This window comes from Narcine bancroftii, chromosome 4 (genome assembly GCF_036971445.1).
Source record: "Narcine bancroftii isolate sNarBan1 chromosome 4, sNarBan1.hap1, whole genome shotgun sequence".
NCBI lineage: Eukaryota > Metazoa > Chordata > Chondrichthyes > Torpediniformes > Narcinidae > Narcine > Narcine bancroftii.
In genome coordinates, this window is record NC_091472.1 from 87247673 (window position 1) to 87264274 (window position 16602).

Consider the following 16602-nt stretch of genomic DNA (forward strand, 5'->3'; position numbering starts at 1 on the left):
ATTTGTGGGGGGGGGGGGGGGGGTGCTTGGGGCATTGGCTGCATATGCGCCAGCCCTGGGAAGAAGGCTCTGGGCTGTTGATCGTAATCTTTCCAGAGATGCATCGTCCATTCACTGGAGATGCTGTGACTTTTGCTGTAGTTGTCCAACACCATCCCTCTGCTTGCTGACGTCAGTGTTGGCTCATTTTAAAACCCTTGTGCTTATTTTCAAAGTCATCCATAGCTGCTACCTCCAATCCCGGGGTCTCCAGCTGTATGGCACACCCTGACCCTTATTCTGGTCCCCTGGGAATTGCTAATCAGACTTGCAATTGTGTGTGTGTTCATCATTCCATTAGGCTCTATTATCTCTGCTTCTTTAAAATATTATTTAAAAAAAGTGCTGTAATACTGTCCTCGCTACATTTTTCAGTGAAGTTCCTTCCATTAGCTTATTATTTTTAAAGCACTATATGTACGCACACTGAAATGTAACTATTGCAAGACACTCTGAAAATTGATGCAGATGGGAAATACTATTCTGCCTTGCATTTGACTGAAATGGTTATTACATTTACACTTGAACAAAGCACTTTTAATCTCATACCTTCTGGTGCATCATGTGCAGGTCAACAAATTAAGCTGATTATTTTTATTTTAAATTTTAACAGTACCGGACGGTAGACGGGGCTGGTGCCAGACTATTTTACACCCTAGGCAAGGCCAATTGCTTTCACGCACCCCCCCCCCCCAATAATTGCCAATTTTGATTTTCAAAAGCAGATGTTTTGTAGAAAAAATGAAAAGCACAAAATTTGAAACTGCTAAATTGATTTTTAAATTGCAAGAATAAGTAATATACCAATTTTTGGATCTTAATACAAAAAATATTTTGGCGCACAAATCATTTTGAACTAGAGGGCACTCGGTAGAATGCATCCCTCCGCCAAGAGCAGCACAACATTAAAACCTTTATCTTCACACACTTTTAAGTCTATATACCTTCCAGTGTACATTTTTTTTTCTGCATGAATGATGCAGTGTGAAAATGCCACTTTGGCCCATCCATTTTGGTCTGACTTCCCCGTAACTATTTAATTTTCCCACATTTGTATAATTTCCCCCAAGATTCTACAACTCAATTGCATGTCTCTAAGAACTGCCTAGAAGGATAGTATCTCCTTATGACTCAACTGCGAGAGCTTGCACTACATTGAGAACACAGAGCAAAATGTAACTACAGTACAACTCTAATTATCAGAAATGGTCGGGACCAAGCCTCTTTTGGATGACTGAATTTTTTGGATAACTGGTCATTTTTAAAAAAAAACAGCCCAGTAGCAACAACAAAACACTTGTATCAATGTTTAAACAACATCAAGCAACAAGGGAAGGCTTTTTAAGCATTAAAATATGCTGGCCGCCGCTGATCCTGATATATCCCAGCCTCCAATCACAGAGACCTCCCAACTGCCAATCCCTGACGTGTCCCCAATGCCACCACTGCTGATCCCCAACACGTCCCTACTGCTGACACCGATCCCTGGGGAGACTTTCCAGCCGAGTCGAGCACTCGCTGTCGAGTCGTCGGGCTCCAGTATCCCCATGAGCTCATTCCGGCAGGGCTGTTCTGGCTTCGCATCCTGGTTTTCGATGTTGGAGCCTGACAAAGACCCAGTCTTTGCTTACGCACTCTCCTCCTCCTAACCACCACCAACGATCACAAACACCTCCCCACCGAGATCCCCTCTGTTGCCCAAGAGGCATCTCTTCTTGATAAGCTGGGACAAGGGATTCTTCCGACCACTTGCAGCTAGGAGACAGCAGCACGCAGTGGAGAGAGAGAGATAGAGTTGGAGAGAAAGTCAGTAGGGGAAAGTAAAGAAGAATTGGAAAGAGAAGGGTGAGAGTTATCTGAAGCAAGGACAGTCACCATTCTAATTTCATGTCAAGTGAATTTTTTTTGACCTGTGAGGTCAGTTCGGCTCTGAATAAATTTTAGATAATTGAGCATTTCTGATTGTTTCGGACATTCTCATTTATCCAATTTTTTTTGGAGGTGAACAGATGTTACGCCTGGGTCCAGAAAACTTGGATTATCCAATTTTTGGATAATTGGAGTGGTACTGTATATAATTTCAGCATGGCTTTACACACGGAAATTGAAGAATTTTTTTGGGAATGACTGAAAAGCATTCTTCAATTTCCACGGTCAATTGTGTTAAAATGAACATGTTTCTGAGACGTCAATACCTCTTCTGGACTTTGCCTGTGGTGTTGCTCCAAGGATTCTTTCAAAAGCTACACTCTGATATTAGAAGATTTCTTTGGAAGGGTAAAGTAGACAGGGTCTCCATGGAGAAATTAGCATGGGACTACAGTCTGGGTGGTTTAAAATGACCAGACTTTTAAAAAAAAAAAAAAAAAAAAAAATACTATTGGGACACCCAGTTGAGGTACTTCACCTCTCTATTTGAGCGAGAAGGTGTACCATCTTAGGTACAAATTTGTCTGCACGTGGTGGGCGAGAAAGTATCGGGATTGTATTTTGAAATGGAATACTAAATTGTTTTCTGGTAAAAATGACAGCCCCATGTTAAAAACATGTCATTATTGTTTGGAAAAAAATTAACCAGTGTATAGGAGTAAAAGTGGGGAGTGTCTCCAAAAACACCCAGATTCTGAGTAGGTTGATCTCATCGACAGTAGATAATAAGATCCTGGACACCTAGTGCTGGAAGAGGATCAGGTGTATTGAGGACCGTTACGAGCAGGAGCAACTAATGTCACTTGAACAGCTTAGGAATTTATCAAGTAAGATGTTCCTCTGCTACCTTCAGGTAAGATACTTCTTGAGGGACAAATTAGGTCCTTCGATGACCTTACCGATGTGCAGTGACATGGAGACCCTGATTTGAAAGGGGAACACAGGAAAATTTATTTTGGAAATGAATTTCCTGCTCCAAACGGAAAGTCCAAAACCAGGCCTCCAGAAATCGAAGCAAAGGTGGGAGTTGGATTTAGGAATAGCAATTAATGAGCAGTGTTGGTCAGACCTGTGACAGATCAGCATGACGGCAATTGTAATGCAAGGTATAGTACAATTTCCTTCCCCAGTTATATTTGATCCTGCAGAAATTGAACAAAGCTAAGTCAGAAATTTCCGACCAATGCTTTAGGTGTGGCAAAATGATGTAAACTGCAACCTGGACATGTAACAAGGTGAGGCCCTTTTGGGTAGATCTTGGCCAAGACCTGGAAAGAATTATAGGTAAAGGGTTTCCAAAAGGATCCAGATTTGTTCTTGCTGGGGAAGATGCTTACGATGAAGAGCTGTCCCAATTTGAAATAAAATTCATAATGATCGCATTGGCAGTGGCCAGGAAGTGTACAGCAGTTACCTGAAATCCGACTCCCATCTGGTCATTGCACGTTGGAATACGGAAATATGGAGCTATGCTCCCATGGAGAAAGTTATCTATAATCTGAGGAAAACAAAATAGTACATTCCTTAAAATTTGGCGACCATATTTAAATTACATTGGTGCACAGGTATAGTGTGGGCCTACGAGCCTCCATCCCATACTCCACCTATTGCGGGGGACTAGGGGGGTTGTTCCATCCTACCACAATTGAGAACAGCCAAGGAAAAGTGACAAATTGGGTGCCGGCGCTGAGATGGGACAAATCCTCAAACCTTATTTATTGGTTAATTTATTTTCCATTTAATCTTGTATACAGAATTGTTGGGACCGGACACCTGCCATTGTTCGGAATCATTTTGATTTTAGTCCCTTTAGGTAAATACCTTGCACCTCGGCCTTGTCGTCCATCTGTTGCGCCTCCTCCTCCTTCCCCGTCTCGCTAGGGCCGGTGCCAGACTATTTTGTGCCCTAGGCTAAGTTGAACACAGTTGGGAGCGGGAGGGGAGCGTGGGGAGGGCCAGAGCATTTCTAGCTCTGTGGAGGATTATGGGTAAGGAAGATGGCCATTGTTCCCGCATTGAGCCAGCCTCCGCCTGCTGCTCTCACGTTGGGGGGGGCCAAGAGTCACCTTCCCACCGAAGGGGGTGGGGCGGGGATGACGGGGAGGTACTCCCTCTGAAGACGGATTATTTATTAGGGAAAATTAATGTGTGTAATGTCATCTACTGAAAAAGTGCCAGATTTTGGAGGTTTTTGGAATTCCAGATAGAAAGTTAGGCACCTGTAATTACATTTGTAAATATTTGAATATGGAAACTGAGTTTGAAAAATTATAAATAAAATATTTAAAAATATTAAAATTTGTCTGCCTTTTGAAGTTCTCATGTTTTATGAAACTTTGACAACTAGGATAAACAAAATCATTAATATGACAGAAATAGCATGGAGTAATTGCTGTGTTTTTAAGGATTTATATTTTTACTTCTATGAATATTGATAGATATTCTGCTATAAGAAACTAGCTAGAACCTGTCCTGAATTATTCTTAACAAGTTATCCTGGACCATCTTGGTCTCGAGTCTGCTTGGTTCATATTCTCGTGAATTATGATCCTCTAAAAAGGGGCTAGTCATAGACTGACTGACTTGAAATCAAACCAATTACTCAAACCAATGTTAAGAATTATTAGAACAATAAATAAATATCTCACTTATTCAAACAGCCAAATACATATTTAGGCTTACATAAGTCTCCCATCGGCAGTTGGCCTACAGACTTGCACCAGAGTTCCTGACTCAGACTCCAAACCCTCCCCTCGGCCTACCTGAACTGTGGGCCACAATTTGCTCTCTTCAACGGCACCCCTTTGAGGTGAGGTCTGTGCCCTAGATGACTGCCTAGTTGGTTTAATGGTAGTGCCAGCCCATTTAAACTACCAAACCCTGTACATTTTGGAGGGTGGGAGGAAAGTGAAGCACCTGGAAAAAAACCCACACAGATAATGGGGAGTGTGTTTATATATAAAAAAAATCCTTGGAGAGCAAGGGATTCTAACCTGGGTCGCTGATGCTGTAACCGTGTTGTGCTAATGTTAGGGCAGTTTTAATATTTCTAGATCTGTGGTTAAATTTAGTTTACTTTGGTAGCCAGAACTCTTGTGAATATATGTACAGTCCAGACTACTCTTAAAGGAATGTGAATGTGTCAGAGGTCTTGTCAAGGTAATATTGAATTGAGGTCCCTCCTACTTGCTAAGATGGGCATTAAAAATCCCTAGCATTCTGAAGAGAAGGGATTTTTGTCTGGTGACCTGGAAATTACTCTACTCCATGTCTTACAGTAGGCCATCTGGTAGTTTGTGGGAGCTTGCTTTGTGCAAATTGGCTGCCCTGTTGCCTTCATTACATTAGTAACCACACTTCAAAGCTGCTACATTGATGTAATTGCTTTGTAACATCCTGAAACCTTCAGGAGTGGCTGACTACCCCTGCTGTGGAGTTGGTTCTCAGCCCAAAGGATTATGTTTTGGTCAGAGCCAAGCTGGAGTACCAATGGAAACTGGTTAATAGTTGGTTGCCAAAAGGAAGCAGAGTGGAAGTGCCAGTCACTGTTCTATTACTGAACTACATTTGTCACAAGGTAAAGAGCTGTAGGACATTACAATAATATTCAATGTGTTGAAGGTGTACATTTTGACAAGGGATGGTCTGATACTGCACATTCCCACATATCTCAGTTAAATGTGTTGATCTTTTGATATTTCCAGTTAACAAGGCCTGTTGTGTGCATGACTGACATCTCCTGGATTTATTGCATACAATTGCAGGAAATCTCCCATTCCTCATTTCTGCAGTTGTATATTTGAGTATAATAGAATGTACAATTACTGTACCTTAGCCTAGACAAAGTCTCTTTTTTCATTTTTAAACAGGTTTGCATTAGATTATGATCAAGAAATTACCCAGCATGCCATGCAACATTTTGGGTACAATCACTGATTTACAGCTTTTACTTGGAGGGAAATGTGTATTTATATTGTGGCCTTCAGTGATAGCGTAGGAAACCAAGGATTAATTTTTGAATATGTGGCTTTTGTGGGTAGGACTTGATCTGTTATGATTTGCTTTGGCATATGTTATCAGAAAAAGTTTTAATGTTGTGGCAATGTATGAACAGAATACACGTCAGTGTATTTTTGAAAATATTTTGTAGTCCCCATGATTCTGGATGTGAAGTTTTAGTTGTGAGTGTAACTGGAGTTAGCGATTATTTGTAAACTCAAGATAAAATTGTTCCTTAAAATTGTCCCAATCCATCAAGCTGCCAGAGAAAGAAAAGCGGGCTTGTAACCGTTTGACTCGGACATCTTGCTTTCCGTTGAACTGGGCTGGCTTGTTATGGGTCACTTGTTTATTTAATGTTATTGTGGAAATATCAACTGGATGGAAACTCCAGTTCTGTTGCCGTGTGCTTTGCAGAATATTCCTGCTTGGCTTACATAACCACTGGCAAAAATGCATGGAAAAGTACCTTGCAGCTGCTTCATTTATTTCATTAAAATATCCCATTATTAAAGTCATTTTAATCTTGAATGTCATCAATAATCAGTTTTCTGCCGAACCAGTTTGGCTCTTTTGCATAATCTAGATTAATGGCGATTGAATTATTTTTAAAACTTCCCATGATTGGATTGGCTGCTGCCATGTGTACATGCAGAGACGTGCTAGATCTTTCATTATAAATCTTCACTTTCTAACTAAGTGTTGCCAGCATCAGGTTTAAGGGAAACGTTAAGTTGGACACTTGTTGGATTCAAGGCACCGTGAAATGTCACAGAACTCTACGATGTGCCAGACAGATGTGAAATATTATTTCGCCGGCATAATTTAAAGCGATGCAGTTTCAAGGTTGTTTTTGAAGCCAGAAATGACAGCTGATAATAACCTCCAAGAGCCAGTGCAGGATACAAATTCTGATCACAGTGTGAAAGCTTTTAATTGGGTAAGAAGTCTGTGCACTGGTGGTGTCCTCTCTAGTGTTTAAAGATGTTGTTATTGCTGATCAAAGACAAGATTCATTCAGTATATTTTCCTATTGTCTGATGAAACTTGGCCAATCCTAAAGTGAGATCATTTTAATATCAGAATGTCCTACTTTAGCTTTTCTGAAATTTGAAACTGGCTGAAAGAATCCTTGTGACTATATTGTAAACTTTCTGGTGGAAGAACATGAAGGTTTACTCACCTGATTTTGTAAGATAATCCTTCATGCACATGATGTTGTTCTACTTGATACGATGGGTGAAGGTGATCATTGACCTCCAACGACTTTGGGATTTTTGTGTAAAAGTCCGCCATGTTCCAACATGACCCATGTTCCATCATGGCTCCTTGCAGCAATATCACCTGAGACTTGAAATTTCATACTGTAATTGACTTTGGTTAAGAAGTTGTTTTAAATGTGTACCTGGTGGTGATTTTTCTTTGTTTTGAACACAGGTCCAGGAGACATGATTGAGAAGGCTGTGCATTCTGGGATGATCAATCCCAGCCATCAGTGGCAAACGTTAAGACACAATGGTGCTGTGGCTCACTTTGAATACCAGATTAGAGTGGTGTGTGACGAATACTACTATGGATTTGGATGTAACAAGTTCTGCAGACCAAGGGATGATTTTTTTGGACACTATACCTGTGATCACAATGGCAACAAGACCTGCCTAGAGGGCTGGATGGGAAGTGATTGCAACAAAGGTTCGTAGTAGGATTGCTCTCGTATGATGTGAAATAATGGTTGACCAAAATAGATAGTGGAGTTTTGAGTTTGAATTTCCAAGTGCTAGATTTGGATCCATGATGGTAGCATTGAAAAGAAAATAATCAATTCTGATGTTTTTTCATAAATGCCATAAGAATTTAGCACCAGGAAATGCAGACATTGCAAACCTCATTTCATAAACATCCTTCAAACAGGAGAGCACTTGTTGAACTGGTTTGATGACCAAACACTAAATTGTCAGCAATTAAATAAAATAGTCAAGGCATTTTTATCTTTGAAAGAGTGATGTTAATATTTTGGTGTTGTACAAGTGATTTTTTTTCTAAATGAAAAATTGTAATTACTATTTTTAGGCACTGTGTACTTAGTTTTGCATTATAATGCAGACTTGATAAACTTGTGCTTTTTTTATAAGAGCTGAAAGCAAAGTTTTGTAGATGATGAAAATCTGAAGGAAAAAAAACCCAAAATGATTGGAATGCTTAGTTTGTTGTTGACCTATGTGGAAGGAGGCAGAATTGACACGTTGGATCCCTGATCTTCCATCAGAACTGATGAAACATTGAGCTGAAACATTGGTCTGGTTTCTCTCTCCACAGGGGCTGCCTGATTAACTGAATTTTCAGCAATCTTATTTTATTAATTAACCAAATATATTGGTTACCAGCATAATAATGGTTGGCACAGACTAGAAGGGCCTGGTTTTTTTTTTTTGCTCTTGTGTTGTGTGTTTCTATTTATTAGTATTCTGCTGTTCTTTTCCAGCTATCTGTCGACAGGGCTGCAGCCCTGAACATGGTTCCTGTAAAGCACCTGGTGATTGTAGGTAAGCACAGGTCCTCCTGAACATGCGAGTAAATGAGCATGATTAGCAACAGTGATTAAAAATCCAAAGCTGTGGCTATGAAAGTATGTACCAGGATAAATGAGTGTGTGTGCAATATATAGAAATAGTTCAAATTTAATTCGGAGAGATGCATTACGGTAACAGCCAGCGAACCCATGCCACCTAATCATACCCATGTGACCTCATGTCTGGATCATGGGAGAAAGTCCGAGCACCCAGAGGAAATTCACGCAGTCACGGGGAGAACATACAGACTCTTCACAGACAATGCTGGATTCAAACCCAGGTCGCTGGTGGTGTAAAAGCTTGTGCTGGCTATGTCGCCCTCTTGGTTATGAGCCAAGGGATTCTGCAGCATTTAGGACCAATCAATTTGAATTATTTTTTAAACACTTTTTTTAAAAAGGAGCTGCATGTTAAATGGTAATTTAAGATGAGATTTGGCGCATTGTGTTATTTTGGAGAGGTGGAAATGCAGGAAAAATAAAGTTGAATAGATATTGCTCTTGTTGGGAGCTATAATTCTGGGTTGTGCCATGACTTTTAAACTGATGCTGCAGAGCTTGTATTTGACAAATTAGTCACCAGTTACTCGGAAATCATAAAGTTAGTTCCACCATTCAGTGCCGGATTAACCTTAGGATAAGCTATGGTCCCCACATTTTCAAGGGCCTTGCGCTAAATGTTTGCAAGCTAACAATTCAAGTATGAGGACATGCTGCACCTCGCTGTGGCCCAGTCTGAGGCACCCTGCCAGATGGGTGACTCATATTGCATCACCGAGGCCTATCTCAACCTGGCGCAGGGCCATGAGAAGCTGTGCAAGTTCTCTGAAACCCCTGTACACAGTGACTACCTGCTGCCATTCCTCTGAGAGCTCACTCTGCCCTTCCTAGGCTGGTGACTCCCTATCGTGTGACAGCTTTCCCTGGCCAAGGCTTGTGAGCGGGGGGGAGGTGAGACTTGCCCTGTGTGGAGTGGGAGCAGTCTGGGGGTGGGTCCTTATTAGAGCCACGCTGCCCTGAGGTGGATGTGCTTCTGGGGTGTGAGTGTGGCCTTGGGGAGAAGGGCGAGCAGCACCAAGGTCTGGCTGGGACCTTGTCCCTCCACAGTTGGGTAGGGGAGGGGCAGTGAGTGCCTTCAGTTTTATAGGGCCGATCGGTGAGAAGTGTCCCTGACAATGCTGTGGACAGCGAGTGTGTCTTGTTGCAGTCCCTGACCCTACCCCCATCCCTGGCTGCTGCAAGGAGCACGAGTTGGACTGATGGAGGGACAGGTGAGCAGGTAGCAGACAGGCTCCCAGACAGGGCAAGTGCAACAGCGTGGTAGACGGAAGAATCCATGGCAGGACTCTTCCCTCCCTTCCACTGAGCGAGTTCTCAAATGGCAGTTTATGCCCCCACCCACGCAGTTACCCTAATGCTCCCAATTAGATCACCTGACCGATGACTGCTAATCAAGTAAAATTTTAATGTTTGTATTATTTTTTAATTTAGGGCTGCTTTAGAACATGATACCAGACACTGCACTAGTTTAATCCAGTTCAGCCACCACTGTTCCCACCCCCACTTCTAATGCTCTTCCTTTCTCTTTCCCAGCCTCCTGCTGACCCTCCCCATCCAGTGCAGGGAGAACAAATGCATGAGTAGAGGCATTCTTTAAAACGGGTTTATCTCTGCTTCTCCCCAACACTTGAGTGTTGAGAGGTTAATGGTTGCATGGCATCTTATTGGGAGCTACTGATGAATGCAGTGATTTGAATGTTTTTTTCTTGATGCTGTTGTGACTGGTTATCACAGGCCAAACTGATAGTAGATTTGTGGATGAAGTTGAAGAATAGAAATGTGATCTTTAAAAGATTCAATTTGGTGGATGTGTACTGCTGTGTTAACAGGAGAAAAGCTGCTCTTGGTGGGGAAGGGTGAAGGGAGGAACCAGATGAAAATGTCATTTACCATTCCAAAAAAATTGGAATGGTTTTACAAATTATAAAACCCATTTCTGGCTTTAATATTTTTGCTTTGGAAAGAGACACAATATTAAGAATTAACCGGTCTCTCTCCATGTAAAAATTAAGCTATTGTGTGGACAAGAATCTGATTTAATGTGACAGTTTTGAGCCTAAATTAAATCCTTGAAATGAGCTTTTTTTTCTGCTACTTATTGCATTTGGGCCCAAATCAGAGATGTTGATGAAAGTGACGGGAGTAATTGTTGAGACGTAGATGAAGAAAAGGTGACATAGATTTGTGCTGCTGTCATCAGAATAAACATGTCTAACGGGTTACAAGTTTACCAAGCATTGTTTCTTAGTTCCAAACTGCCTTAACCAGCTCACCTCCCATTTGTCTGGACATGCACTGGTGATTATTTATTTAAGGTGCAACTTTCCCACAGTTAATTTGTATGGCTGTGCATTTATTCCACAGTTGGCTGGCTTATCTGTGAGTTGAGAGAAGTGAAGACCTTTTTGGAGAAACCTCACACTTTTCTCCAATAATTTTTGGATTAGATGCCTGCAATAATTGTCCTGAAATGTATCTTTTGGTACATTTGATTTTGCAGCAGTGTTCTAATACTAATCTAGTTGGATGTTTGAAAGGTTTGTGAAGTTGACTGGCTGGTTCTATTTTGATAATCATTGGTGAAGCCAATTAATTAAGAAAATTGTTAGTTCGCGCTTGAGCAATTTGGTGTCTGCTGAGTTTGCTACAGCTTGGACTCTGCTAGATAGGCTAAGGTTGCTCATCTGTGCAAATTAATTGAAACAGAATTTCCCATGAGAAAACTATTGAAGTATGTGTATTTATGCATGTGTGTGTATGATATTTGGGGGGATGGGGGGGTGGGGAAGAGGAGAAAGATGGACAATCCTTAGTAACATGGTTGTTTTTGGATTTATTTTGAAATGTGATTATTTTCCTTTCTACTTGATATTTTCCATGACTTTAATGAGTCTTTAAAGTAGCCTCTGAATTGAATACGTTAATTTGAAGTAATAGCCATCTCTAGCAGCCCCCATCCCCCAAACTTTATGAATTTGAAGCAATTATTCTGAGATTTTACCAGGTATGTTTTGGAGTTATTAGGTTTATCCAAAAGTCCCAAGAAAAATATTTGGATTGATTTGCAAAAAGGATAGTCAAATTTCAAATTTTAAAGATTTAAAAGAGCTCACAGGCACAGTTTGCAGACAATTTTGTGTTTGCATTTGCTACTGATAATGTTTTTTTTCTAATTAATGAACAGTTTGGAATTTTAGTTTGTTAAAATTGACTTGCATGCAAATGTTTTTAGAATTTACTATCTTGGTTTGGATGTGCTCATGATTCATATATCCTCTGTAATTTTCTTTATATTAATTTATAAAGCTGCATAGAAGTCTGATACTGTGGTAACTTGAAAGCTATTCATTTGCTTCCCACACTTCCCATCAGTTTTTCACCACTAGATTGTTAAAAACTTAGTGCAACTACAGCAAGACATCTAGATACAAAGTTCAGTTTTGCAGCTACTTAAAATATTTTGCCTCTTCCCCGTTACACCGAGAGAAGAATACAGAGGAAGGAAATGTATGGAAACAGCAGTGCAATGAAAGAATCTACCAAAATAACAGGCTGATCATTTAACCTTTGCTACTGGACAGATCAGAGATGGAATTAAATTGCTTTTCAGCAATCATTTTCAGGGTCACGAGAAGTGCCGAGCACTTTTTATCTTTCTGAGCAATGAGCGACGTTCTGCATGCCAATAAGAGATTTTCACTTCAACCAGCCTGCCAGTTCAATATGTGCTTTTAAATGAACATTAAGATGGCGGGTCAAATGATGTCAGCCTGTTATTCAGTCAGTCTTGTGATTCAGGGTAGAAACCAAATGTGATGCTACCTTTTTAATTTTTTTATTTTTCACACTGTGAACCAGATCAACCAAAATATGTACAAACATATCTCATTAAATTTACACAATGGTTCTTTTCTCCCCTTTTTTCCCCCCCCTCCCCTCTACCCACCCCCATAAGCATTCAACATGTACAATACAATAAATCCATAAAACAATATTTTCACACAAAGGAAAATAAACAAGAAAAATGCGTCATCTATTTATTACATACTGAATCTAGTTGTCTTATCATTTTCGGGGATGGAGGTCGTAGGCAAGCTCTCTCTGATATGTTCCATGTATGGTTCCCAAATTTGTTCAAACATTGTGACTTTATTTTTTTAATTGTTATTTTTACCAATGGAATATATTTATTCATTTCCATGTACCATTGCTGTATAGTCATGCTCTCTTCCATTTTCCAAGTTGACATTATACTTTTTTTGCTATCGCTAAGGGTATCATAATGAATTTTTTTTGCACTTTATCCAATATGAGGCCTAATTCTCTACTACTTATGTTACTTAAAATATTTTTTTTTGGTATGTTATGTTTTGTAATTTTATTTAGTATCTGATTTAATTCTTCCCAAAACGTATCTACTTTCGTACATGCCCAAGTTGCATGTAATGTTGCCCAATTTCCTTCTTACAACGAAAACTTCTATCTGATAATGTTGAGTCCCATTTTTTTAATTTTTGAAGAGTGATATAGACCCTGTGTAACCAATTACGCTGTATCATGCATAACCTTGGGTTTATTGTATTCTTCATAGTTCCAGAACATAACTTCCCATACTTCATTTTTTATGTTTAGATCCTTTTCCCACTTCTGCTTTGGTTTATAGTTTATTTCATTTTCCTTATCTTGCAGCTTAATGTGCATTTTGGTTATAAATCTTTTGATTATCATATTCAAAGCTGCTTCCTTCAGGTAATCTCAAGCTATTTCCCAATTTATCCTTTAATTATGCTTTCAATTGATGATATGCAAACATTGTACTATGAGTTATTCCATATTTGTACTTCAACTGTTCAAATGTTAATAAATTATTTCCCAAAAAAACAGTTTTCTATTCTTTTGATTCCTTTTCTCTCCCATTCTAAATGTGATGCTGCCTGAGGAAGGATTTGACTTGCACCCTTTCTGACTCAGTTGTGCTGGGTCTGAAAATAAGATGATATTGTACTTGGTGAATCCTGCTGTGTCCCTATGAACAGTCGTTCTCTTGTGTGAAAGTTGGCTTCAAACCTCGGAAAGTCTGCCTTAATGTTTATTTATAAGTAACAAGAGCATCAATACACAAAGCAAAAAGGAATACCTTTCTAGAAACTCCATTCTTTAATCAAGTTATTTTGCAAGTGTAATTTTAAAAAGAACACTTAGAGCAAACACTTTGGATGTTTACAGGTGCCAATATGGCTGGCAAGGAGTATACTGTGATAAATGCATTCCTCACCCTGGATGTGTCCATGGTACCTGCATCGAACCATGGCAGTGTCTCTGTGAAACCAACTGGGGTGGCCAACTCTGCAACAAAGGTAAACCAAGCTTTGTAAATCCATTGAGGAGTTGTTAATGTCCAAAAATGATGTCACTGAATTGTTAAGCACACTCCTAAAACTTGAAAGGTGATTTGATTTACTTTGCAATTATTGGGACATAAGATTTTACTTGGCCAATAGTGTAATAGTATTTGTACAGTTAATTACAGGGGAGTAGTTTATAGACACAATCCAAGAACAGCACAAAGCAGTTAGTAAATGGCTGAAATGGGTTCTGATGACTCTACGACTCAAGCTGATCTTTTCTGGCGAGTTGGAAGCTTGTTTTCAAACTTGTTGGGCATTTAACCAGATACATTTTCATCTGCATTGCATTTCCAGATTTGAACTACTGCGGGACACGTCGGCCTTGCTTGAATGGTGGCACCTGCGGCAACACCGGGCCTGACAAATACCAGTGCACTTGTCCCGATGGCTATTCCGGCCAAAACTGTGAAATAGGTGAGCTCTAACAATGGGCACTCAGTGAAGGCAACAACCTTTTGGTTCCATTTTCTTGTTTATCTCTGGGTCCAAGAAGTCTTCATTTTCGGCCTCTGATCAAATTTAAACAATGGTTAAATATCAAGATGAAGAGCAAGAGGACGTGATCAAGGTGTATACAATTGAGAGGGGGGGGGGGGTGGGGGGGGGCTTGGGAGGAGGGTGTGAAAAATAAAAAATTAAAAAAAAAGAAAACGCATGCTTTGGCCCGCATCCTGCAAATTAATAAAATGAAAATAATAATAAAAAAAAAGGTGTATACAATTGTAATGGGTGTAAATGGGGCAATTTGCAAGAAGCTTTATCCCACACAAGAGGCAGATAAACTTAGAGGACCTAAGGTTTTTGGTGAGCAGAAAGATTTGGATATTAGGGGGACCTTCACCCAGAGTAGAAATATCTGGAATGGACCGGTGGAGAGTCATTGAAACTGGGTCGCTGTCAGCATTTAAGGAGAGCCACTTGCCTTGGCATAGAAGGCTGAGTTAAGAGCTAAAAGATGGGATGAATACAGGAGCATTGCTAACTAGTCAGTATGGATGTTGGGCTGAATAGCCTGTTTCTGTGCTGCTTAATGGGCATGTGAATCCTAATGGTTGCAGTGGAAAGGCCATTCAGTCCCTTGAGCATATGCCAGTTGTGAAGGTGCAGTTGGATTGGTACATTGCTAGAGCCCTGCAGAGTTTTACCTTAAAGTAGATAAAGCTGTTCATTTTTGAACATAATGGAATCTGCACCCATACTCTCCCAGACCCTTCATGTTGGGTCCTAACTGCTTCTAGCTTCAACTATAACATTAGTTTTCTTGCCAGTTGCTTTCGTTTTCTCCACCGTTATGATTCCGTTCCTGTGTGCTCTACCTAGTCACTCTTACATTTTGGATACTCCTTTTACATTGCTCAACATCTCCAGTTGTGCCAAACTATTATTCTGCCCTAATCCAATTGACCTGCATCCAGACCATATCCCTCCATTTCTTAAATGTTGAAATGGAGCCTGCGTTCATCACTCTTGCTGGGAGCTTGTTCTACATTTTCTCCATGAAGAAATTCCCCCAATGTCCATTGAGCACGGTCCATAAAAATTGGGTTTAAGGTTGTAAAAGCAGGAGAAAGAAACATTGACCCTCTGCCTAGTGCATAAAGTAACTGATCTTTAATTTTGCTGCCACTTTCCTGTGCTAACTCCATATCTCTTAATAGCTTGACATCCATCGGTCTGATTTGTTCTTGCCTGTCGTAAGAGACTTATTTGAAAGGCGGGGGGGGGGGGGTCGCAGTCATATTTAAGTGAGCATGCCACTGCTCCAAAAACCAGGTTCAATTCTAACCTCTGGTGTTGTCTGTGGAGAGTCTTCATGATCTGCCTGTTACTGAGTTGGATTCCTCCCACATCCCAAAAATATTTGAGTGGGTTAATTGGCAACAGTAATTTGTGTGGGTGAGAGGCAGAATTTAGGGTGGGAAAATTAGTCCAAAACACAAGTGCTGGAGAAATTTTGCATTCATAGGAAGTAAAACAAAGTAGATGCTTTGGGCCCAAGCCCTTTGCCAGGAATCTGGACAAACAGATGAAATTTTAAAAAATTAGTAGAGGGAGCACAGGCTAGGAGGCAATAGATGGATACAGGTGGATAGAAGAGAAAGCAGCTGAGAAGTGATGAGGGCAGAGGATAGACAACTAAGCAGGATAGCTCTCTGATAGAAGGGGTGGGGAGCTGAAGGGAAGGAGACCGGCAACAGAGAGAGACAGACTGGGGAGAGGGGTGAACAGAAGTTGGAGGTCAATGTCGATGCTGTCTGGTTGGAAACTGCCCAGACAGAATACAAAGTGATGCACCAATTAACTAGTGATGCCTCCTGCAGTTGTTTAACCCACCAACACAGTTCAGTCTACTGGAGGCCGGCTGTGAAACCATATCCAAGGAAGGAATCGTTGCATTGAGGTTGGGGATAGATGACGACCATTGTAAAAAAAAAAACAGAAAATTTCTTGATGCAGTGTTTAAGATCCAAAAAAGGGCAGACTTGCAAGGAAAAGAATTAGCCCCTGCTTGAATTTGTGTTCCATGAGCAAGTCTGCATGCTCCAGAGTAGCTGCACCTACCTCTCTTTGAAAGTGCTTAAACAAATCATGCGAAAG

At 40.5% G+C, this 16602-nt stretch overlaps 1 protein-coding gene across 2 annotated transcripts in view; it reads left to right on the forward strand.

Annotated features, from left to right (window-relative positions):
- LOC138760780 (protein jagged-1-like) overlaps positions 1-16602 on the forward strand; it is a 52318-nt gene that overhangs the window by 11617 nt on the left and 24099 nt on the right. For both annotated transcript variants that reach the window (XM_069931855.1, XM_069931856.1), the window contains exons 4-7: positions 7405-7659; positions 8450-8510; positions 13823-13953; positions 14299-14418. In XM_069931855.1, coding sequence (XP_069787956.1) covers positions 7405-7659; positions 8450-8510; positions 13823-13953; positions 14299-14418 — 567 coding nt within the window. The remainder of the gene's footprint in view (positions 1-7404; positions 7660-8449; positions 8511-13822; positions 13954-14298; positions 14419-16602) is intronic.